Source organism: Hirundo rustica, chromosome 4, assembly GCF_015227805.2.
Source record: "Hirundo rustica isolate bHirRus1 chromosome 4, bHirRus1.pri.v3, whole genome shotgun sequence".
Classification (NCBI taxonomy): Eukaryota; Metazoa; Chordata; class Aves; order Passeriformes; family Hirundinidae; genus Hirundo; species Hirundo rustica.
In genome coordinates, this window is record NC_053453.1 from 46,960,999 (window position 1) to 46,984,311 (window position 23,313).

Here is a 23,313-nt window from a genome sequence, read left to right on the forward strand (position 1 = left end):
ACTGATATTTTGTTCTGGATTTGACAGTTCATTATTAAGTAGCATTGCCTTCTCTTCTTTCAAGGTAATAAGGTCTGTAAATTAAAAAGATGAATGAAATATATTCATAGGAACATAGGAAAATTTAACTAATCTAAGATAGTTAGGCTTTAAACAGAAGGCATTAGGGCTAAAAATACTCGTAGATCAAAGTGCACTAAGGAAGTGTGTTCCTGTATATAATGGTGTGTATATGTTTAAACTTTCTAAATGTTTAATCCTTAGGAAACTAATGGAGGCATGGGATCAGTTCTCTGCTTTCATCTGTCATATAGAAATGGGAGTGGAAGGACTGCAATAAAGGAGGGCAAGGCAGGAGGTGCAGAAGGCCACTAGGAATCCCTGGCTGAGACACTGTATGAGTAAGTGGCTCCTTGGTCAAACCTTGCGTTTGAGATGTTGCCTGGAATTTATTTTTAGCATGACTTAAGAATCCACGTGTGTCCAAACTACTTTTTGTGGCATTCATACTGTTGGAAATGCCATGTTGCAGGAAAAGGCTAACAAGGAGAACAAGTAGTCTCTATGAGTGGTCCTGAAGGGTTTTGACCTGACTCTTCAATTTCTGATGGAGTTACCATCCTCATCCTATGTGCTCCCTCTGCTGGGCATGCTGTCAGGTTAATCTAGAGTAGACACCATTTATGTGAGGCAGCTGCTGGTGACAACAGTCGTATTCTGATCCTAATTAATTTACATTGCAAGGTTTTGTCTGAACGCTTAATAGGTTTCTTCCTTTCCGGACATTAGGGATAAAGGAGGGAGAAATGTGGTTTTTTAGATCCTGGACACTTTGCTTTACTGCTTCCTGGGACAGAATATTACTTTTTCATGCAATGTTCTGCTGCTTTACTGGAAAACATCTCTTGAGCGAATCACTTTTGCAAGTTCAATCCTTTGAGAATTTAGCATGTGGAAAATTAAATGTGAAAACGGATGGAACTTGTAGTTTCCCCAGAAAACACATTAGTTGGACCGGAGACAAGTGCTTCTATTTGGCTTTATGTGCAAGAGATGAGAGCATTCTAGATGTTTCTAGCTCAAACTATAAATGAAAATAACGTATTTTAAATGAAGATAATAACATATACATATATATATTTCTGTGAAACAAATGTGATTTTGTACTTATGGCCATAAGCTTATATACCTGTTCTAAAACGAATTTTACTATTTTGTGACTGGGTAACTATTAGAAAACAGCCAAAAATCTTGAACTGTTCCTCCCCAGCCTGAGATTAGCCTAAAATTAGTGCTATTTTAAAATAAATGCTGCCTAGTCTATGAATTATCTGCCTTCTGGTATCAGTTATATTTGACTTGCTTCCTACTTTTTAATCATTTTTGAGGACTAGAAATGTACATTTTCTACTGAGATTTTAAATGTGCTGAATGGTGTTGATAGATATCAGTTTGCCACTCATCCTGCCAAGATCATAATGTCTTTACTGTGATGTAATCAATAAAGTTAATGGTATGACAGTCAGGGAGTTCCTGTTCTTCACAGAGCTCTCTGTAATGTCAAAGAGCTTTTACTGTAAAGACCTCTGAGCAGTCCATCCACAGACAGACCTCTCAGCGAATTCACATTCTGAATTTAGTCTATAACATAAACTTTAAATTTAAAACTTAAAATTTGCACAGGTGTTCTCTTTCCTCTGTTAATTTCTGGTTTAAGATAGACATGAACTATCTCTTGGAAACTCAACATATAGAAGTAAGTTGTTTCACTCATTCAAAAGGGATGCAGGGATTTTTCATCAATCTCCTTTGTTTCTTTTTATGTGTTTGTATTTTGACACAGGTGTTTTGTCAGTGTCTTTATCTCTCATCCTTCTAAGAGCCTTTAAAACTTGTGCTTCAAATAAGGATTGCAAAACTTTCAATTAAAAAGGATTCAGGTGGATTTGGGATGAAACTGTGTGCATTCATAAAAATTGCCTGGAATAAGAAACCTTAATAAGTATTTTTTTCCTTTTCTATGTGTTTAATGCAAAAGTGGCTTTGTTTACCACCTTAACTCCAGCTAAACTTACCCTCTGAACTCAGAGAGTGACAACGTGACCAGCTACATCTGTGTGGTGCCCTTTAAGGAGCTGGGTCTGGGATTGAGTGAAGAGCAGGTCTCTGAAGAGGAGGCACACAATCTGACTGATGGCTTCAGCTTGCCTGCACTCAAGGTAAGCTCTCCCAGAAGGGCTTAATGCATCCATGCAGGCTCCTGGTGAAAATCATTCTGTTGTTGTGGCTTGTACGTCCTAGCCTGTAGCAGGACACTGAATTGAGGGTAAGGTGTAACCAGTCAGGCTCTTATCATGGGTTTCTACATTTATCAGCATTCACATTTCTTTGGGCATGTAGAGAAAGAGAAGTTACTCAATACAACATTAGGGGTTTTTTTCTGCAAATCAGGGAAGTTCGAGTCAGTGTTCTATAATCAGCTTGATCAATCCCCTTAAACATGATTTTTTGCTCTCTGATCCCAGCTGAATAAAATAATTTCCAGATTTATACGTAATTCTTTTTTTATCTAATCTCTTGACGTGAATAAAAAGAGAAACATCGAAAATCACAAATTGTAAATGCCAAAGGGAGTAGCTGCATTTAGTCACACTGAGGGGCAGAAGTTAAAAGCTTGGACCCCTGCTGCTGTGGGCCAGTATGTTTCTTTGATCTTTGGAAAACTTTTAGTTGAACACAGAGACAACCATATAAAGGTCTTTTTGTCTGTTTTGTTTTGAGATGTTAGGTATTTTTTATTTGTGTGAGTCAGTTGGAAGGAAGATATAATTTGAATGCAAGCTTTCCATACTCTAATGGTCCTCTGCCAGGGCAGTTCCCCTTTAGCATTGTCTTTTTAATGGAAAATTCCATTATTGTATGATTTCTGTGTTTCTATGGGGTTGGCTTTTGTTGCATTTTTTCTCTTAATTTATAGAAATTGACTTCTTTTGTTCTGACAGTAAATGCTACCAGTAATAGTGATTACTAAGCTTTGACGCTCTGCCTAATTAGTTGTAAGCTAAGAGCTACAATAAATAGAAGCTTTTGGGATTTTTTTCCTTGCATTTCATTAGCTGAAGTTCTAATTGCAACCATATAAGTCTGCTAATTTACCCATTTCTTTTTAAGCATGAGAAGACAGTCAAAGGAGCCTGATCTTGTAAGATAACCCTTTGTTTACCTGCAATTTGCAGTAATTTAACTGATCTTTGTGTTAGTTAAACTGGTTAGGATGCTTTCTGGGTACAGTTAAGCTCACAACAACTAGTAAATCTCAATTTTTGATAATTCATAACAGCCAGCAATGCAAGCTGGGTGTGGTATAGCTGAACGAAGCTAAATTAACATACATCAGTCCTAAGCAGGTTCCTGTGTGGGTATAACATACTTTGATAACCTTGGGACATATTTGTCTGGTGAGCCTTGGATGTATGTGCAGTCCTCTTCAGTTTTTTTTTCACTTTGAGAGGATTTGTCTTTATATTAAAATGCAGGTCATGCTAAGCCATATGACAAATGTAGCATGTGTCTTTTGGTTACCTTGTCCTTGAAGTAAAGCAATTTAAAGAGTGAAAATTTTTCACTTAAGAAAAAGATACCAGTTTAAGCTGAGGAGATCGGTTGAGTATTTTATGTGTCAGCAAAGATCATGAGTAGTTACTGGCAGAGCAAGCTGCTTGCAACCATAAATACATCTGAAATTTCCTTTTCTCTTGTCATTGTGCCTTTTTACAGGTAGGTTTTTGATTATTATTATCAGTTCCCTAAGTCCACTGTTTCTGTGTGCTACTTTTTTACTGACTGTGATTTATGTCTGGTGGAAGGGATTGGTCTTTTTTTGTGCTTATTACAGCATGAGCTTTTGATTTTTTATCTAGGGTACCACATGTTCAGGGACACTTGAGTGATAGCTGTCCATTTGTTTGCTTTGTATTTTTGCACCTAGCCAAATCAGTCTTGCATGTGTGTCCCAAATTAATTTCATGTCGTTCATGTATTCTTTTTTCTCATGAGCATCTTTTGTAAATTGAGATTTCTTTTTTCTTTTGGAATACTTTATCAGTTTGCATCCAAGAATTTTTGACATGATGAGTAAATGTTTTGTCTTCCTTGGTCTGGAATGCTTGCAAGCAAGTTTCAGTCTGCACCTCATAATCATCCTACAGCTGATCCCTTTTAATAAGGGCCATTATTGCAGAGGAAAGTATCAGAACCTTTCCTTTTCATTTTAGACATAAAAGGTGCTGCTGTACTGTCATGGTCTACTGTTCTCTAAACTAAGAAAACAGTTCATTTCATTGGAAGTGGAAGTTCTCAAGAAATTGAAATTTCGGGCTGCCTTGCTCCCAGATGCACTGGCCTCTTTAATACCATTTAGTAGCTTTGTGAATCAATCCATTTCTTAAAAGCCTTTCCTTCCTTAGTGGTATTGGTGGATTTTCTTACTTTGGCTGAAAAAAGAAATAAGTTAGCAGCTCAACTTTCTTCAGATGTACAATATTTTTTTGATGAAGTACAGTGCAATTAGGCTCATGTTTCAAGGTTGGGTGAAGGGCAGTGCAGTAGTTACTAGATTATAGAAATGACAGCTTGGCCTTATAAAGGGAAAAATGTCTTCGCTGCCACCAGAATTTTGGCAGCCCTTTATGAGCTGTAGGATATGTGGAGATTACAGCAAATAATGAAACTGGCCGACAGGAATATGAGGTTTTGGACTCCAATAACTTTCTGAGCATAATTGCATTTAATATCTTTCATCAAGGAATTAACAGCCACTTAAGCTTCACAAGATCTGAACCTCACGTGCTCCGGAATACCCTTCAAAAACAGCGGATTTTTGCAGTTTTTCAAAGTTCCTGTTGCTGGCCAAGGAATGTTTTCCCATGGTGTATCTGTACATTTACTTTGGAAGCTGTCTGCCTTCCCAGGTGCACAGAGCTAACCCTACCCTGTTTTGCAGGTCCTCTTTCAGCTCTGGGTAGGGCAGAGTTCAGAATTTTTCAGGAGGCTGGCGCTGCTGCTCTCCCCAGCCAACGCATCCCCCGAGGCCTCGGTGTCCCCGGAGCGGCTGCCTCACCACGTCCTGTGCGATGCGAGCCAGGGCCTGCCTCACGCCCTCGCCGCCTGCTTGGAGGAGCTCAAGAGGAGCTACGAGTTCTATCGCTACTTCGAAACTCAGCATCAGTCGGGCCTGGAATGGCCAGCCAGGGCCAAACAGGAGTCCAGGGAGCTGAACAGTCTCCAGACGGCAGTACACAGCTTGCAGCTTCATCTCAAGGCACTGCTCAATGAGTAAGTGTACACATGAATTAACAGAGTATGCAGAAGGCTTTGGACTTGAAGTTATTTGGGTTGGCAGCTTGTATCCCCAGCTAAAAGGAAAAAAGGCAGATACACACAGTCTGCAATCATAGCTGTATCTTTACACAGTATGGGCTCAAAGATCCTTGGTTTACTATGGAATCTGATCTTTTTCCTGGATATTCTTTGAGTATCTGGTGAAAACTTGAAGATAAGCAGTGCACTAAGATTTTGCCTTGCTTTTGTCACTCCCTTGTAAAAAATCAGATAACATAATTTTCTTCCATTGATTTTTCAATATATCAAATGCTTTATGAGAACATTCAGCTAGTAGTAACTACCTAGTAAATATCCCTAAATGTTTGTCACTGCCTTGGTCAAACAGTTGAGACTGTCCTACTCCTTTAATCTTACATGTAAGAATTACTATAACAAGTGTGGGTAAGCAATGTATCTTGATGTAGAAAAAGAAAAATATTTTAAAATTTTGTGGCATCTTTGAGGAATTGACTGAGGTTCTTAAAACTTGAAGAAAATAACAGTATATTACAGTAAAGACTTCAAAGAATGATGAAGTCAAATATTTATTATTACATACTGCTGTTTGTCTCCTCATCACGTAGGGTAATAATTCTTGAGGATGAACTTGAAAAGCTTGTTAGCACCAAGGAGACACCTGAGTTGACAACAGAAGCCCATCAGGTTCTGGAACAAAAACTGAAGTTTATTCAGCCTCATATCCAGGCAAGCAACAGCTGCTGGGAAGAAGCCATTTCTCAGGTGGAAAAAATGAGTGGAAGAAACCCAAATAAAAAAGGTAAATATGAGACATTGAGCAGCTAATGGGATATACTTCAGAGATGAAAAAGGTCAAATGGATCAGTGACAGTGTTCAGTGTATGAGAATTTTAGCTGAAGAAGGTCTTACAACCTTGTAAAACTGTGTCCTTATATCAGACTTTTTCACTGTGATGGCCTTGAAGCTTTTGTTCCAACAAAAAATGCAAACATTTTAACTTAGTGTGTTAGACTTGTGGATTCTGATAGTGAGATTTTCAGGTGTAAACTGATCATGGCTTTTTGCCTTTGATTGGTAAATCACCTGTAAAGGGGTAGGATTTTAATGAATCACCCTCAAGATCTTCATTCATTTACTGCATTAAAATTATGCCATTAATTGAAATGATAACAGCATTGTCATGAAACTTTTTTGACAGTCACATTTCCTGGAACATTTTAAATCATGGAGGACATTTTGAGCATATAATACCCATTTACCTCCTCTGTCTTGGTTTTGAAAGACAGTTATCTGCCAGGGAAAGCTAGAGCCTCCCTTGGAATGGAAAATGTAAATATTAAAAATAATTTTGCAATTAGGGGCTCTCAGGCAAAGATATGGGAAATAGGAGTAACAGTTCTTTACTAGGAATATTAAGAATAAAAAGGAAAATACAAATGTAGTAGTATTAAAAAAAAAATGAAAAAAAAAGGCAAGGAAGCAAACAAAGATCCTGGAAAAAGCCCTGAGAGAGTCAGGGATACGACCAGGCACCCTGTTGGTCAGGGTGTTGGAAGCAGTCCAAGTAAGTCCTCCTGGAGTAACAGATGTGGTTCTGTGGAGTAGAGATGGTCCTGTAGAAAGTCCAGTGGTGGCGAGATGGGTCCAGTCTTCCTCTGAGTATCCAGTGGAAAAACTGGATACCTTGTGTCCTTCAGTCCCAGTTTTTATCTAGCTGGGAGCAGTTGGCTCCTCCCCCACTGTGTGGAGCATCTCACAATGGGATGATGGAATGTGTCATGTCATTGGTGGCCCTAATGGCCCATTATCAGAAAATGTCCCCTGGAGGATGGAGGGGTGGTGACAGAGATAAGAAACACTGCCCCACCTGGTTTTAATGGCTGGGCCATCATCAGAAGGCATCCTCTTCCTTCCCCCCTGGAGTAAGGAGGATAACACATCTCCCAAAAACCAGCTTTCAACAGATGAAATAGAATACACATTTTTAGGTTGCATAATCCAATACACTCCTCTCTCAAAGAGAGTGAGCTAATCTTTGGTGTTGTTAAAAGTCTTAGGGAGCAGCATATCCCAGCATTTTGTTTGTTATCCCTCTCCTTAGGGATCTGTACTGCCTTTGCTGTTCTTGTGAAGCATAATCAGCTTAGATAACTGAAGTGAACTTAAGCTCTCCTGACATGGAATTGAACTTGTAATTTCTGATCTTTCTTTTTTCCAGGAATATTTTTACTGTCCTGAAAAATGCTGGTAATGGAGACTGCACTAGGAAAATTGGCAGGGGGAACTTTGGGTATCAGCAAATTACCTACAGAAATCCAAATCTGAAGTGCACCATGCTCTTTATGATGTATGGGTGGAATATCCAGTAGATGGATAAATATTGCTCTGTGCCTAGAAGCAGGCAGGCCAACCTTGTTCATGCTTACATCAGAACTGAGAGTGCCAGGAGGCTTCTTGCAGGCTCTGTGCAGGTCCAGACTTGGTATAAACAAACTCCTTTACTTCCCATGATAGTGCAGTCTTACAGCTTCCCCCTCAGTTCTGCATAAAACAGCCTGTGAGGATGTTCTATGTAGCCTGATACATTTGCATGTGCTGACCTGTTGTGTTTTGTTGATGCCCTCCCTAACCTGCAGTTCCACTGATCTTTTTTCCCCTTTCCTTAAAAGTTCTTTCTAGACTACACATCATAGTATTTTTAGTTGTTTTTGTTTTATTTTTACTTCGTGTATAAATTTAACAGCATGTCTTTTTATTATAACTTGCTTCCTTTTAAAGTTCAGTACAAAAATAACCTTGTGTGTGATCTAGAAGGAAGGGATTGCCTGGGAAATAATAAATAAAATAATCCTTCACTTTTGCCCACTGGCTTTCCTGGAAATGTGCTGGGATTGGACCTCTATTTTGCAACAAGTTTACTGAACTATTCCACTGGAGCTACTTTAAATTATTTTGGACATTGAAAACCAATTTTATCTGATAACATTTGACTTTCTTGATATATTTCTAAGCCATCCAGCTTTTGTGAGTTGAACTTGTCAAGCAGTACATGAAATCAAGTTCAATTATTTTGCTGTCTTCCTACAAATTTTAGCAGCTGGTCTGTCAGTCGTGTTATGTAAATTACTTCAATAAATGGTCCCTTTTTTTTATATTTTATGAAAACTCTTTGGGAGACGATACTTTCCTGTTGAACTAATATAGCAGCTCAGCTTTTATGTTTATGCATTGTTATCCAAACTAAATCAGTCTTTTGACGAGAGCTGTTTCAAGAACCCCATGGGCTTAGAGTATTGTGTCTAAGTGGATGCTGAGCACTTTTGCGGTAATAGATGTTTAGTTCAACTAACTAGTTCAGCCAGTAGGGCATCTGTTTAAAGAGGTGAGTCCCCTTCAATAGGCAGTACATGCTTTTTGCCCTGAATCATTATGTCAGAGCTGATTTCTTACAGGTGCATGAAACAGCCAAAGCAAAGCCTTTCAAGGTAATAGATTGAACACTCACACTCTCCTGTCAGCCTGTCATTGGTGGTGACACCAGCATGTATCTTATATTTTAGCATATTGTGCCTTTAGGAAATGCAGTTTGGGTTCTTCCTTTACATGATTTGATGCATTTCTAGAATTAGTGCCTTTACTCACTGATCCTGTCAGGTACAGAGCAGAGCCTCAGAACAAGTGGGGCTTTAGCACATTGAAGGGAATTCACCTCTATTTAAATTCCTTGGGCAGTGATAGACCTATCTATCATTCATCTACATGTACATCTCTGCTCATTTCCTAGAACTTTCAGCCTCTTCTCTTTATTCTTCCACATTTTTTCTTCACTGATAAAATTTACTACTTAAAGCTTCAACAATATAAGTATGTAGTAATCTACTGCTGATATTACAAAATGGAGTAGTCTTTATGGCTAGTTACAGCATTGTATTAATGATCTTTGAAACAATGACCTTCAAACTGTTTAAATTCCATCCTTTTTCCTTTAACACTGTCTATCTTTGCAAATGTACACAACCTTTTTAGATATTTATAAGAGCAAGGTTGTGCTGCAGTCTCACCATCCCTTAAGCATTCAGTGTACAGATTAGAAATGGAAAATAGGGTTAGGTGGGACTTGGCAAGGTCATTTAACTCATTTCCTTTCTCAAGGGTAAATTAGTATTTGTGAGTAAATGTTTACCTGTTCCTAAAAAACTGTCTTTAGAGACATTTTACTGTATTTCCAGGCATCTATTCCAGCACTTAATTCCATTACTAGTAGAATGTCGTTACTGAATAGAAGTACCTCTTGCTGCAATTTAAAAGCGGTACTTTTGATCCACCCACAATGGGAATTATTTCCTCTTGATGTCTCTTACATTCTCAAAGATGATTATTATGTTTCTTTCTCTCTTCTCTATATGACTCCCTATGCTTCAGCTCTTCCCTGATAACGTTATTTAGTCCTCTTATAACTTCCAATGTTTTCCTCTATATTCCCTCTATTTGGCCCACTATGTTGCTGAAGGGGCCCCAGACTAGGCACTATGTTCCTTCCACAGCCTGATCAGTGCCAGAGTAGAAATGTTATTTCATGTGTCTAACACTCAGTGCTGTTGCTTGTATGTACTAGTTTGCAATTTGGCCCTTTGCTTGCAGTGGGGTAGAGTCGACCATGAGGCTCCTCACCTCTTTCTCTCCTCTCCAGTCAGTTGTGATGTATTTGCGCACTTGGTATTCCAAAGCACAAAAATTTGCAGCCACTGTCATCAAACTGCTGGGTCTGAAATCCATTTCTACCTGGGTTGTGCCTCTGATTTTCCAATATTATTTTTTATTCTAGTGGTGCCCTTCAGTGTTCTTGCAGATTATCCCCAAATCAGCAGATCTAATGAGATACAACACCTCTCTTTCACTCATTGGAAGTATTGGAGAGTACTGGACTTGAGACAAATCTGAAAATGGTAACCATGCTGTGATGATCCAAGAGGTTGTACTGTGCACCTAACAGCAACTTTTCCTGGCTTTTACATTTTGCATATAAGGATGTCATGACACCATGTCAAAAGTCCTACTGAAAATAAAATGCAGGACTGTCTTTGGTTCTTTCTGTACTGCAAAACCTGTTACTGGATTGAAAAATTAACATCTTCTATTTTCAACAAATCCACACTGGCTGTTACTTGTCTTCTTGCTACCTCAGAAATATCTTCCTGTAAACTTTCCTTAATTACTTCTTCCAGTATTTTCCAGTTATTTGAAGCTGTTTTACCTATCATTTTTTTTAAACTTCCAAATGAAGTCTCTTCTCTGGTTTTACTGATTTTCCTTACCATCCACAGGTTTTCATAGTCTGTAAAATTTGTGAGATTTGTTATTTGAAGTGTTCCCGCACAAGTTCCATTGGACCCAGCTTCTGTCAAAACAACCAAGCTACTTAAGTGCTCTCTAAGAGTGTTTCCGTGTAACCTGACCAGCCTTCTCACTGTTTTTTTTCATGTGTGCAAATCCTGCTTATGAAAATACCTGGAGCCTGCCTGAGTGAGTCAGAAACATCATTCAATACTCAATTTTATTTTTTAAAATCCCTTTTCTTCTTTCCCCTAAAGGCAAAATTGAAGTTTCCTGTGACAGCCTACAGCATACTACAATACCTTTAACACAGCCTGCCATATACATAGAAAACAAAGATCCAATTCCTGAAGAGCAGGTAAAAAAAAAAAAAAAAAAGGATCATTTAAAATAATAATTGGGGATTATTTTCTGTATCCATTCTTTTTTTCAGTTGCTTGTGCAGTGACCTTGTTGTCTTGCTGAGACAGACAAGTAAGTGGCCAGTGCCACTTCAAAATTGGACTTGTAGAAAAAAATTGTGTACATTCCTTTGGCTGTTCCATGGGGAAGTATTCCTCATCCTGGAAAAAAGAGCACTAATATTCACTTCTCATATATATCATTAGAAATGTGTGACCAAAGGAGAGCAGCAACACAAGTCAGAGTAATAAAAAGTGAGAATTGCTAAAAGGCAGTATATTAAATAGTCCTACTTCTGCTGGATAAACTGACACAGCTGCAAAAGTGACAAGCTTGAGCACAAACCATCCTGCCTTCAGTTTGCTTAGTCTCTGCATTTTTGCAATCTGAACAATTTTGTGTTGTTTGAGGAACTCCTGGGTGATGGTTGGGCTTATTTGAAGAGAGGTAGGCCTCCTCCATCCCAGAACTGAGTGGCAGATGCATTCTGAAAGCAAGTGAACACCCATGCTCTGCTCTGTCCCTCCCTTGCTTCTCCCCCACATGTAATCTCTCTAGATGTTTTTCCATATCAAAAAGCTGGGACTAATTACTTTATTGAAAAATTCTTATAAATGCTGTTCTGTTTTTTTTTTTTTTTTTGCTTTTAATCCAATATATTTAAAATTGGAAGAGAAGTTTGCTATTCTCTATATCCTCTTAATAAGGATTTATGTAAGTTAAATTAGCAAGATGCCTGACTACCAAGAATTGGTTACAGCGTAAATTAAAAAATAATTAACCCACATCAGCACATTTTCACCTGTAATTATGGAGAAATGGTCTCCTATTTTCAAGGGATATCACTTGATTCTATTTGTGTGTGAAGGTAAATCTTGTTAATTAGTGGCCTTTCTCTGGAATCATACAGATATCACCAAGAGTAGTGGCTCTGCTCAAATAGGGCTCCATCCTATTACTGTGGTTGGCTTCTGTTGGCATCACTTGGTCATGAATCAGATTGTAGGATTGAGTCCACCCTGACAGTAAAGATCAAGAGTTTCTTCCTTTCTTTCTTTAGGAACTGGAAGCATATGTTGATTATTCAGATACAGATAATGAATACAAAAGGGAAGATTTTTACTGCTTCTCCCAAGAAGAAAGAGAGAGGCAAGAGCGAGAGAGACAGGAATCTAAGAGGGTATTACAAGAATTGAAATCTGTACTAGGATTCAAAGCTTCAGAAATTGAAAGACAGAAGTGGAAACAGCTACTATTCAGTGAACATGGTAAGCATTTCTTTTGAAAATTAATTCTTTCCTTAGAAAACATAAGTGTCTGTTTGCCATGAATTTTTGACTATGTTAGAATTCAGACAGTGCTTAGCTGTAGTAGTGTCTTTGATAGAGCTGTGTGGTCTTAGTTGCCATTCCATCTCTTTATATTTTAGTAATCATTTTACTGTATGTTGAAATATACTCGTAGAAGTGGGAATTCGGCTTTGAACAAAACACTGAGCTAAAATACTAAACACACAAAAATATTAAGACAGCGTAAAGAAAGCTTTCAGGATATAAACCATGCAGATTGAACTGACTTTCTTTCATGGCTTTCCAGTAAATATGATTTTTTAATCAGGGTGCATAAATAAATTACTTTTCAGAATTTAAAGAAACACGCAGAAATTATTCCGGACATACAAAAGTATATAGGTTAAAGTGAAGAGCTAGACTTTGAAATATTAGAGAAGTAAAATAATAAAACCATGAGAGAGTGAATACAGAATCTGTTCACAATCCTCCTGCCACAAACCATCTAAGAAGAGTTCTTTCAAAATAGCCTTTACGAACTCTGAGAACTGTTGGGTAGCTCCATCCACTTGCACTTCAAAGCAGGAGTATGAAAATTCTCTTGCCTCAACAAGACAGTTTGTCTGTTACAGCTCGATTCCTCTCACTGCCTGAGCTATTTGATTTGCCGTCTTTAAAACTGGCAGGAGTTTGTCTTTTCCTTATTTTCATTTCTTCCTCCTAAAGGTTAGGAAAAGCTTTCTAAAAAGTTTCATGTTCTATGTTATGAAAAACAACCCTCAAGGCTGGCACCATATCCAAGGATTCTGCCTCTGTCAGCGTCTACCAGAAAAATCACCATGGAGAGCAATTTTTTCAGTAATTTACTAGGAACACAAAGTAACAGACCATGCCAATTTATGAGACTGTCTCTTTTGACATCAAACCATCAAAACTATCTGTTCTTAATAATTTTCTTCTTTATATCCATTGAGGTACAACTGTGGTAAAAGAAATCACTTGACCATTGGTACTGATTTCTCTTCTAGTTGTGTTAAAAACCCCTGAGACATCAAATTGCACCAGAGTTTGCTCAGGAGTAGGATTTCTGTATTATCCCTCTTGTGTTAGATATGACACCACACAGCTCTTCACATAAATTTATTCAAGTCTCCCTTTCCCAACTGTTGGAGGAAGAAGAGATCCTGCTTCCAGTTCAAGTCTTGACAGACCTAGTGAAACTCTTGCAGAAAGAGTTTTTGTCAGGAGGACTTGCCTAGGATATTTCCTTACCTAAGCAGCTGATACTTGTCCATATCAGCATATCCTCAGGCCATCTGTGGCCATACCTGGCAAGAGTCAGCTGAGTCCTGTAGTTTGCAGTAACTGCTCACCAGAAAGCCTTTGTTGCTCACGTTGGTTCCTTTTCCTTTCCATGTATAGATATTACATTGATTTAGATAAAAGGGTGAGGAGAGAATAGGGTATGATTTTCTCCAGCTGCATAGGACTAATCATTGATTATTTCCATTCTGTACAAACCTGGAAAACATGAGGGCAGTTTATGAAAGTAATTTATATTGTCTCCATTTGGCTCAGATTTTACGTGTCTAATCTGACAGACTGATACGTATACCAGATTTTTAAGAAAATCCTTCAATATTTCTTCAAAAGAAGCACAAGTCGGTAAATATGATATCATGGACCCTGGCATATCACAGTTTAGTTTATCCATACACAAGTCAGTTCTTAAAGACTTTTATGTGTTCTGCACTTTTCACATTTCTGACTGGCCTTATCTTGAAGACTGAAACCCAGAAAAGTTCATATTCTTGTCCCATTGGCCCAAGCCAATGGATGGCCATGATACCTTTTCCATAGTCCTCTTGAATCTTGCTTTTACAGGACAATCAAATTCCAGAAATCCTGTGTTTTCCTAACTTGTGATTATTGTGGAAAAAGATCCTGAAATATTCAAAAGCTCTAATCTGTTAGGCAATGCACCCAGCTAGCCACTCTGACTTGTCCTAATGAGGGCATGAGGGGTTTTGGTTTGTTTAAGGAGGGGCTGAGGAGGGTTTCCACATAAGAGGTCAGCTCCACACAAGTTGATATGTCTTAAGAACACAACATGAAGTCAATAGGAGATGATAGGTTGGATTCCAGCAGGAAAAAAATATCATCTTAGCAGAGCACTAGACTAAAGCAAGTTTTCCAAATCCCAGTACCATGGTAATACTTCTTACAGTGTGGGCAGTAAGTAGTTTATGGGAGTGTAGGTAAGTTTATGTTTCTGGTCCTTTGGCCTCCTGTGGAGCCACTACATGGAAGTGCTTTTGAAAAGTTCTACGAAGTTTTTAGTAGCTTCATTTGTCAAATACTATAAACTAAGTCTCTTCTGCTGCAAAATCTCTTCCAGCCTTTCCCTAACCTCTCCCCTGCAAAAAATTAATTCTGTCAGTGGTTGTGTTGTATCCAGCTGTTTCCCCTTCTCCCACCTTGTCCATACAACAGTTGTTATATAGCTATTTATCAGATTTGGAAAGCCATGCTATCAAAACTGATGAATTTCACCCTGTTTATTAATTTGTCAACTCCACAAATTGGCCAGGTACCAATCTCAAGTATCTGTTTATTTTTTGAGAAATTTTGCCTTTCAAACTATTCTTTGGAGGAAGTAGGCAAGAAGTTTGCTCCCAAATGATAAGATTACTGTGCATATTCCTCTCTCTTCAAGCAAATGGGCAGAAATAAGTAGCAGCATATTTTTTTATGAGACAGGGAATAAACTACTCCATAAACAGCTGAGACAAGTCTGGTGCAGTGCTCCTTTGGTATATAAAGTTCTAAAGCAAACAGTACAATGCGCATTCAATGCCACAGTCTTTCAGTGTGCTAATGACAATAATTATCAATATGACAACCATAATGATGTGCCTACCTTCAGCTAGCTAAAGTGAATACTACTGAAATAGGATGCAGTTGAAAAATCCTAATACTGTAAATTTTGTTTCCCATGAAAAGTTTGTGTATTTCCCAGAGTTATTTTCATCTCTGCTTACAGGAGTAAAGTCAGAATGGATTTAGAAAGGGAAATGCAACTTGGGAATCTGCTGTTGCCACTCTCATTTATATTCGTGCTGCTACTATAATGGAGCTGCTGCAGTTTAGGGAATCTGTTACTTGGAAATGGACATTAAATCGTTTTCTTAAAATGAAAGACGTCTGTTCTTCAAGGAATGATTTTACCGAGTTACACTAACCCTTAACACTGGGAGGAGAGACTTCTGGCAAGCATCCCGTTGCAGGCAATGGGACTCGCTGCTGCTACTAACTTCAAGAGAGGCTAAATTAAACCACACTTTATTTGTGAGGACACCTGACCTGACTGTGTGGATATGTGTTGTATTTGTATGTTGTGGTGTATGAGCTCAGATACTGCTTATAAGGACTTTTTCACGTACCAGCTGTCTTTAGTGGATTAGGTAAACTGTTGTTCACAAGAAGACAGTTAAATCTGTATCCAGTAAGGTAATTTTACTTGGGTTTTGCTTTAACACTGAATACATCCTCTGTGTTTAATTCTGGCTTTGAACACCATCAATTTTGCGCTGTCTCTTCGCATCACAGATTTTAAGGAGTAGTTACAAGTAGCCATCGCATTTCACTTCAGCTTTGTGATTAGAGAACACTTTTATTTTAAGTTTTGGTGTGGGTTGTGTTTCTGTTGCTTTGGGATTTTTTTAAGTAATTCTAATCCTTATAATCTTGCATCTTTTCAGGCAAATAAATTATATATAACAGCTTGCTTTTAGTTATCATTTGATTTTTCCCCCTTTTTAAGCTGCAGTGAAACCCTTGTCTCCTGTAGAACCATTGAAGCTACTAAATAATGTGGAATCACATATGAATTCAGATACAGAAAAGCAGAACTGCAGCCAAAGTTGTGATAAATCTGAAGAAAAAGACTCTAATCCAGAAGTGAATGCTGCTGATAAAAGCAGGACAGAATATTTGTATGAAGATCCTGAGATGGAGAAAAACAAAGATAGTACTGCAGATACAGGGGCTGAAGAAAGAATGTATTATCACTGTGAAGGGGATGCTGAAGAAGTCAAGCCAAGCAGTGTGGATGGAGTAGAAGCTTCACAGCCTCCCTCTAAGGATGCATTACATTCAAAAATCAAGGACAGGCTAGCCCAGCTCCACATATCAACAGATTTTAACTTCACATCTGGTCTAGCTGCACAAGTTGCTGCCAGGTCTTTCACTTTTACTACAATGCAAGAAGAGACTTTTGGAGATGATGATGAGGCGGAGGAGGAGGAGGAGGAAGAAGAAAAGACACGGGAGAATGAAGACCTTGTGGAGAACTGTGAAAATGAAGAGAGGCTCTGAAAGTGAAGGAAAAGTATAAGTCTGAGCTGAACTTTATTAAACCAACAGCAGGCAGTTTGATGGAAAAAACTAAGGTGGGGGGTTGAAGCTGAAAATACTGGATGGAAAAAAAAGGAGACCTAAATATAATACATCATGTTCCCTAAGAGTGACACACTAAATAGGACTTCTAAGTATACTGAAAATTTGCAGGTAAGAGAAGTTTAGGCTGCATCCAAGAAATAGATGGCTGTTCCCTTTTTAAGATCTTAGTGATGGGGGTTGGAATTTACCTTTGTGTTTTCTGGTTTTTTTAATTTATTTATATTATGACATATTGTAGTTTTTTGTTTCTAAAAAGAAGGGAAAACAGTGCTTTGATTTACAACTGACTCCATTTTTCTTGCTCTCTGATTCTTTTGTCATGGCATCAGTGTTGGTTCCAACAAAAAAAGCCAGGACATTTCTTTTGGAAGAACCTGAACTGTTCCCTGTGATCTTCCCCCACCACTTTTGTTTCACTTCTTGTATCTGCAGTGTGTTGGCTAAGCCACAATAGGCATTTGTGATTCTGTGACTAGTGATGTGGCACCCACCTAAAATGTAGAATTTTAAATAAAAACTTGAAAGACCTAGTATTTGATGTGTCCTGAGGTATGGGGCTGAAATAGTATAAAGTTAGTCATGCTTCATATTAAGATTTATTTAGAATTTTATGAAGGGTTAATAAATTATTTCTATAAGTTGTAATTCATGTTAGAGAAATGTGTTGTAAGTAAATTTTAGGGAAGGTTATAAGCACACCACTAGAAAGTACTATAGACAGCTAGAAGCTATCTGTTGGATTGACAGAGATGAGAAGAAAACACCTATTTATTAAGCCAGCTATTAATTGTTTGTTAACCTTTTGTAAACTGAACTTTATTGTAATTGATTTGATATAATGATCAATTGTACATTTTTGCTTACATCCTGAAGTAATTTTTTAAAGGAAATTATCCAAGAGCTTAAAGCATGAAGTATTTTGTTTGAACACGATACTTGCTTTTCAGTAATGTTCTTTCACTTTTCCTTAGATCACAACTTTAACTTGTGGGATTAAGAATCTGTGAGAGAACTACAGTTGTGTATTTTGTTTCTTGTAACTTAATTAACTGATGATGAAGTCTGGATGTTTGGTATGAGGTTATGTGAGTTGCTTTTTTCTCTGTGGTGGTGTTACAAGGAGCAGGAAACTGATGCTCACCTCACAGAAGAACTGGTTAATGGGTTTCATTGCCCTCTCTTCCTTTTGCTCTCTGACACAAAATGAAGCAAAGTTCATGTGTCTCTAATGGTGAGAGCACCACTTCTTTGTGTAGAATACTCTACTTGGACCTGGATACACTTCCAGGACAAAACACTGCATCAGTTACTTAGAGTATTTTTTAGGTTTTGCAGATTCTATAGAGTAAAGGGTTTTTTCGATGCTGGTGATGCAGAGCAATATCTTTCCTAGGATGGTGTCATGGAAAGTGGGGAAGGTAATGCATGTCAGCAGATTAGGGTGGAACTCCTGATGGTATGTCAGAAAAGTGTTTTCTTTCAACTCCCTGGCCTGTATTAGCGATTTTGCATGAACACTGTGAAATATGTGGACCTTTTCACAAATGGTAAGGAGGGAACTACCAACTGATAGAGAAGGGAGTATTACTTACAGTGTTCTTTCACTGTATAATGCCTGTCTTCTCCTTCACACACAGGTTTTGGGAAGAGATTTGCCATTTTTCATTGACCAGTAACACTGTGTTCTGTGCCCTTTATTTTGTGTCAGTGACTGGAACCTGAGTGGTTGATGTCTTGAGGAGGTTGTAGAAAAAAAATCAGAGCTTTTCATAGTGTATTCAGAAGATAAGCCTCCTCTTAGTGGTAGAGTATATTCTTCTGTAACTAAAGATTAGGCTAAGATGATGAATCAGTTTTATTTTCTCTGTAGTAAGCAATTTTTTTTTTTTTTTTTTTTTTTACCAAGTCTAGAACAGCTGCTTTGGATAGATTGCATTTGAAGCATTGTCTGTGCTTCTGAAGAAGTCTTCCTGATTCTTGACTTGAGATCCTCGAGTTCACAAAGTGCCCAGATATTTTCTGTTCCTAGCTAATTGTTCTGACAGCCTAAATGTATATTCCTTTAATATTTTTCCATGAACACATCCACCATCATCTCATAATCTGATGTTGTGTATCCCAGAAAGGGTACTCCTGACCTTTTTCTGTGGGATCCAAATAATAGTTTACAGTGTGTATGGCTATGATACCAACCTGGAAATATGAGCAGAATTAGGATATGAATTATCACTGTGCTTACAGTTTCAGATTAAGTCAGTAGTAGCCTGAGTTGCATTGGTACTGAAATTGGTGACAGATCTCACCTTTATAAAAGCTGCTATCTCTTTATTTCTTTGCTGCAGTCCTTAGTAAAAATCCTGGAGAATGTACTTGGTGGCTCACTTTGGGTCTAGTTTATTACCTGCTGGTCATGGTAATAAAACTGGCCTTAAAAATCCCATCCATTGTGAGTTGTTCATTTTCATCCAGTGGATGTGTCTACATGGGGTTTTGTCCCATGTTATAAAGCAGTTTGTGAGTCCACCTGGGTAAAAAATTCATCCTTTTTAGGCTTTTTTGCTTTTTACCATTCTTACTGCAGCAACACAGTAACAGCAGTTACCTCAGTTACCTCCAAAGAGCTGTTATCAGCATGTACTGTGTTGCTGGCCTGAGAATCAGGATTGCCCACATTTACACTATTGGCAAAGATGGTGTAGTGTGAAATTACATTAGACACAGCTATGATCAAACAGTGACTTTCTGGAGGAAGTCATCCAATAGATTTTCTACAAGCAATTTAACTGATTTCCGTGGTCCTATTTAATGCATTCTTAGAAGTTGCTCATATGAACACCTGGACTCACTTGTTTTCTCTGCCTCTCGTCACCTCTGTATAAAACAGCCATCAGGTCATTTATTTTGATCTATTTAATATTCCCCCTGAAGAAAAATATTGCTAAGAGTGTACAGCGCACAAAGCCTGACTTCTCTTGATTTGATAACCAGGTTCCGTCTGTGTATGTCATACTCTCTGTTATGATCCAGATTTCCTCATAATTATGTCACTTGAAATGACTGTATATACACACTGTAGGTTCCTTCACGAACCTGACAGATTTCTTGGCATAATTTATTGCTGCCTTTTAAAAAATATTTATGAACATACCGAAGTGTGCATTAGCTCTAATAAGTTGTCTTAATATAGGGAGCATGTTAAGGTCTGAGTGCTGTTCTGTGTTCTTTGGCTCGTTCCCCAAGGTAGGGATTTTTGTGAAAACAGAACATTTGCTTCTTAGAGCTTTGTAACTTTTTGAAACATTTAGCAGGAAGTCCATACTAAATTATGGGTTATGACGAACAATATCAGCAGCCAAAATCCTTTGTAAAGAGCAGAGCTAACAATAAATGCATTTTCCCTATCCCATTTCCAATTAGTAGTTCTGTGAAGTAAAGAAACAAGTAATTAAATAGGGTTAAATAATTACTTCTCCTTCTGTCCTACCTGGAAAGCACTCCAAAGACAATATTTGCTTCTTGGATTGGATTACAGTCTAACACTACATCTTTTTATATTGCTTCAGTTTACAGCTAAAGATCTAGGTAAAATCTTAAATCTAGGCCAAGATCTGTGATAAGAAGGTAACTTGTCCCTTTTGTTAAGTGTATATATTCATGACAGAAATTAAATGGTTGTGTCGTGGAAGCAAATGTAGAGAGTTACAGATAATAGAGCATCTTTCAAATGCAATTAAATGTGCCTCTGTCAGCTACAGGCATGATTTGCAAATGTGAAGGCTTCTGCCATCAGTCATAGAAATAAGACAGTTTTACTTCCAGCAGAGGATTGCTGGACATCACTGAATCTTGCACTTAGATTTCTAAATGCAAGACGGAATCTGGTAGAGTAGCCAGTTTTACTGAGATTTCAGACTTTGTCCTGAGCACTCGTCTCCGTGTTTCTGTTTGTTACAATATTGGAAACAATATTGGAAATCTTACATTTATCAGAAGTGCAAAATTTGCAACTTTTTCATTAATTTGTTTGGTAATAAAACCCCAGTTATATGGTGGACTGTTGTGGAGTTATTTGCCCACAATGAATTTTGTAATCTTGTAGGCTATCCCTTTCTTCTTCTTTTTTTTTTTTTTTAACAAACAAGAAGACAAGTACACTAAACTGCCCTTGTCCTTTAAACTATTTTGTGAAGGGTGGCTGTTGTTCTGCAAGTGGCTTGTTCCCAGTACTAATTGCTTTTTAGAATTAACAGGTTTCATACTATCTCATCTAAAAAAGCAAGCAGAGTGTGAGAATGGCACTTGGTCAGTGTAAAGGGCCAGGCTGCTCTGGGATCTTGTCTGTGATAGGGACTAAGCAGATGCTGAGGGAAGACTATGTGTAGTGATACTGCTATGGGCTATTCCTCAGCAATTTATGGCTCAGGGACTTCTTGACCCGGTGGTGGTGGATGTCAGCTTAACAGGTTCTGATGGAATCCTTCTCTGTAGATTTGCTCACCTTCATGTTTGGGCAATTATTCCTAGTCCTGGTGTCACTATGTGGTCATCTTTACATCATCGTTACTGTCCTGTACACACAAAAAGATTTGTCAATAAACTTTTTTGATTTTCTACTTTCCTCAGTCCTCCTGCAGAGGTCATGTTTTCTGCCTTTTGTTTGCTTTCCTTAGAAATCTCTCCAGTTTTGGATGTGTAATGACCAAAGTACGGTGCAGTACTCCAGGCTCATCTCAGCAGTGCAGAGTACAGCGTAATAATTACCTCCCATAAAACACCAAGCCATTCAAATATCATTTGAGTCCATATAGAAAGAAAAATAATTTCAGATCTTTTAGCCCTAGCTGTTAGGATGGCAAATGAAAATATTTGGCCTGATGGAGGAGAAATATTTATTCACTGTCAGCGGGATTTGGCTGGACAATGTTTTTCTTTGCTAACAAAACAAAAAGTTGTTAAAACAAAATGATCTCCCAACATCTGCCACCTGGTCTAACACAAACTAAAGATGCCAAACAACACTTGTTTAAATTTCAGCTTGGCTTTTGAGAGCTTTTTTGGTCTTTGATAAATAAGCATGTATTGCAAAACACATTATCACACAAGAAACATGGCAGCGCATATAGGGATATCAGAGAACAAACCAAAGGCCTCTGTGGCTAATTTTTAAAATGCTTGGTGATGTGCTTTATTCATTTTCTCATAATATTTAATTCCCTCCTTTATATATGTTTATTTTGCCACCTTGGATTTTAAATGCTAAAATACACATTTGATTTATTCAACTTGGAAATTTGTGGAGAAATCAGATAAGAGGTAATGGTAGTGTAGGGGTGAAATCTACCTCCCATGAACTTTGCTTTGTAGATGGATAAAGCAATCTCTATTGAGCTACAGCTGGATATGAAACTATTCTTGATGTGCTGCCTCCTCTTTCACAATAACTGCCATGGTTCAGGTTATTGGCAGCTTATCAGAACACAGCTTCACTCAACAGGGCGGGCGCACTGTCAGCCCATGTTACCCTTTCCGAATCAAACACAGGATTCTGAAAAAGTGACTGCAATTTAGTAGACAAGGAAAAAGTTTCTCTGTTACAAAGTGGCTTATTGTAAAAGGGTTGAATGGGACCAAAACTTGAGTACTTTCATGTGATCAGCATATTTTGACCCTTGTAACTTCTCGGCTTTAAATCTTTAAAGGCCTGATGGACAGTTTGCTTTCGGGGATGCAGTTCTATGACAACTTAAATCACTTCATGGCCATGAAATCCCAGTCCCTCATCTAGGCTGGCTTTTGTAACCACTCAGTGATTTAGGATATGGATAGGACTGGAAGTGCATCAGTGCTTTAACTTGCAGCTGACTTCCTCAATCTTAATGAGGTTGATGCCACTCATTATTTTCCTCACTCATTTTGATTTCTTTTGTTGTTGTTGTTGAGGCCTAGGCTGACCAAGACCATTTGTGTCTTATTCTCCAAAGTTTCTAGGAACTGTTTATGATACTTCCAGTAAAACTGAAATTATTGTGCATTTTCTTTCTATTTACTCATTTCATCCTTCTGGACCCTCTGGCACTCATGGTCCTCTCCCTTTACCACCACTCTTAAGAGGTTTGTGTTTTAAAATAACACAGAAATTCTTTTTACATATATTTGTAACAGGAATAAGTAGATCTAGAGTTATGTACTGACTTTCTCACTTGAGAACTGAAACGGAAGGCGAGCATCATAATGGCGAGCATACAGTCAAAACAGAGGTAATAATGTATAGCAGCTCAAATTTTTGCCACACTCTTGGTGTATATTGGCTCTTATAAGTAATAGTGGCTTACTGAAAAACATTTTAAAGTTGCACTTTAAAAATAACTGCAACTCTAGTACAAAGTTCCAAAATAAGTGTCATTAGTTGGCTTGATTTGTGCTCAAATCTTAATATTTAAAGATTGCTTCCTGACCTTCTGCAGC

The 23,313-nt window shown here is 38.0% G+C and overlaps 1 protein-coding gene across 4 annotated transcripts in view; it reads left to right on the forward strand.

The window, feature by feature from the left end:
• Positions 1-21,461, forward strand: part of VEZT (vezatin, adherens junctions transmembrane protein) — a 52,347-nt gene extending 30,886 nt beyond the window's left edge. For 2 of the 4 annotated variants that reach the window (XM_040061162.1, XM_040061163.2), the window contains 6 exons: positions 2,072-2,219; positions 5,003-5,334; positions 5,967-6,160; positions 10,954-11,054; positions 12,159-12,366; positions 16,211-21,461. In XM_040061162.1, the coding sequence (XP_039917096.1) occupies positions 2,072-2,219; positions 5,003-5,334; positions 5,967-6,160; positions 10,954-11,054; positions 12,159-12,366; positions 16,211-16,764 (1,537 nt within the window). In that variant the 3' untranslated portion in view covers positions 16,765-21,461. Of the gene's footprint in view, positions 1-2,071; positions 2,220-5,002; positions 5,335-5,966; positions 6,161-10,953; positions 11,055-12,158; positions 12,367-15,430 lie in introns of all 4 variants that reach the window. The other 2 variants (XM_040061165.1, XM_040061166.1) reach the window with 1 other exon arrangement.
• The last annotated feature ends 1,852 nt before the right edge of the window (positions 21,462-23,313 follow it).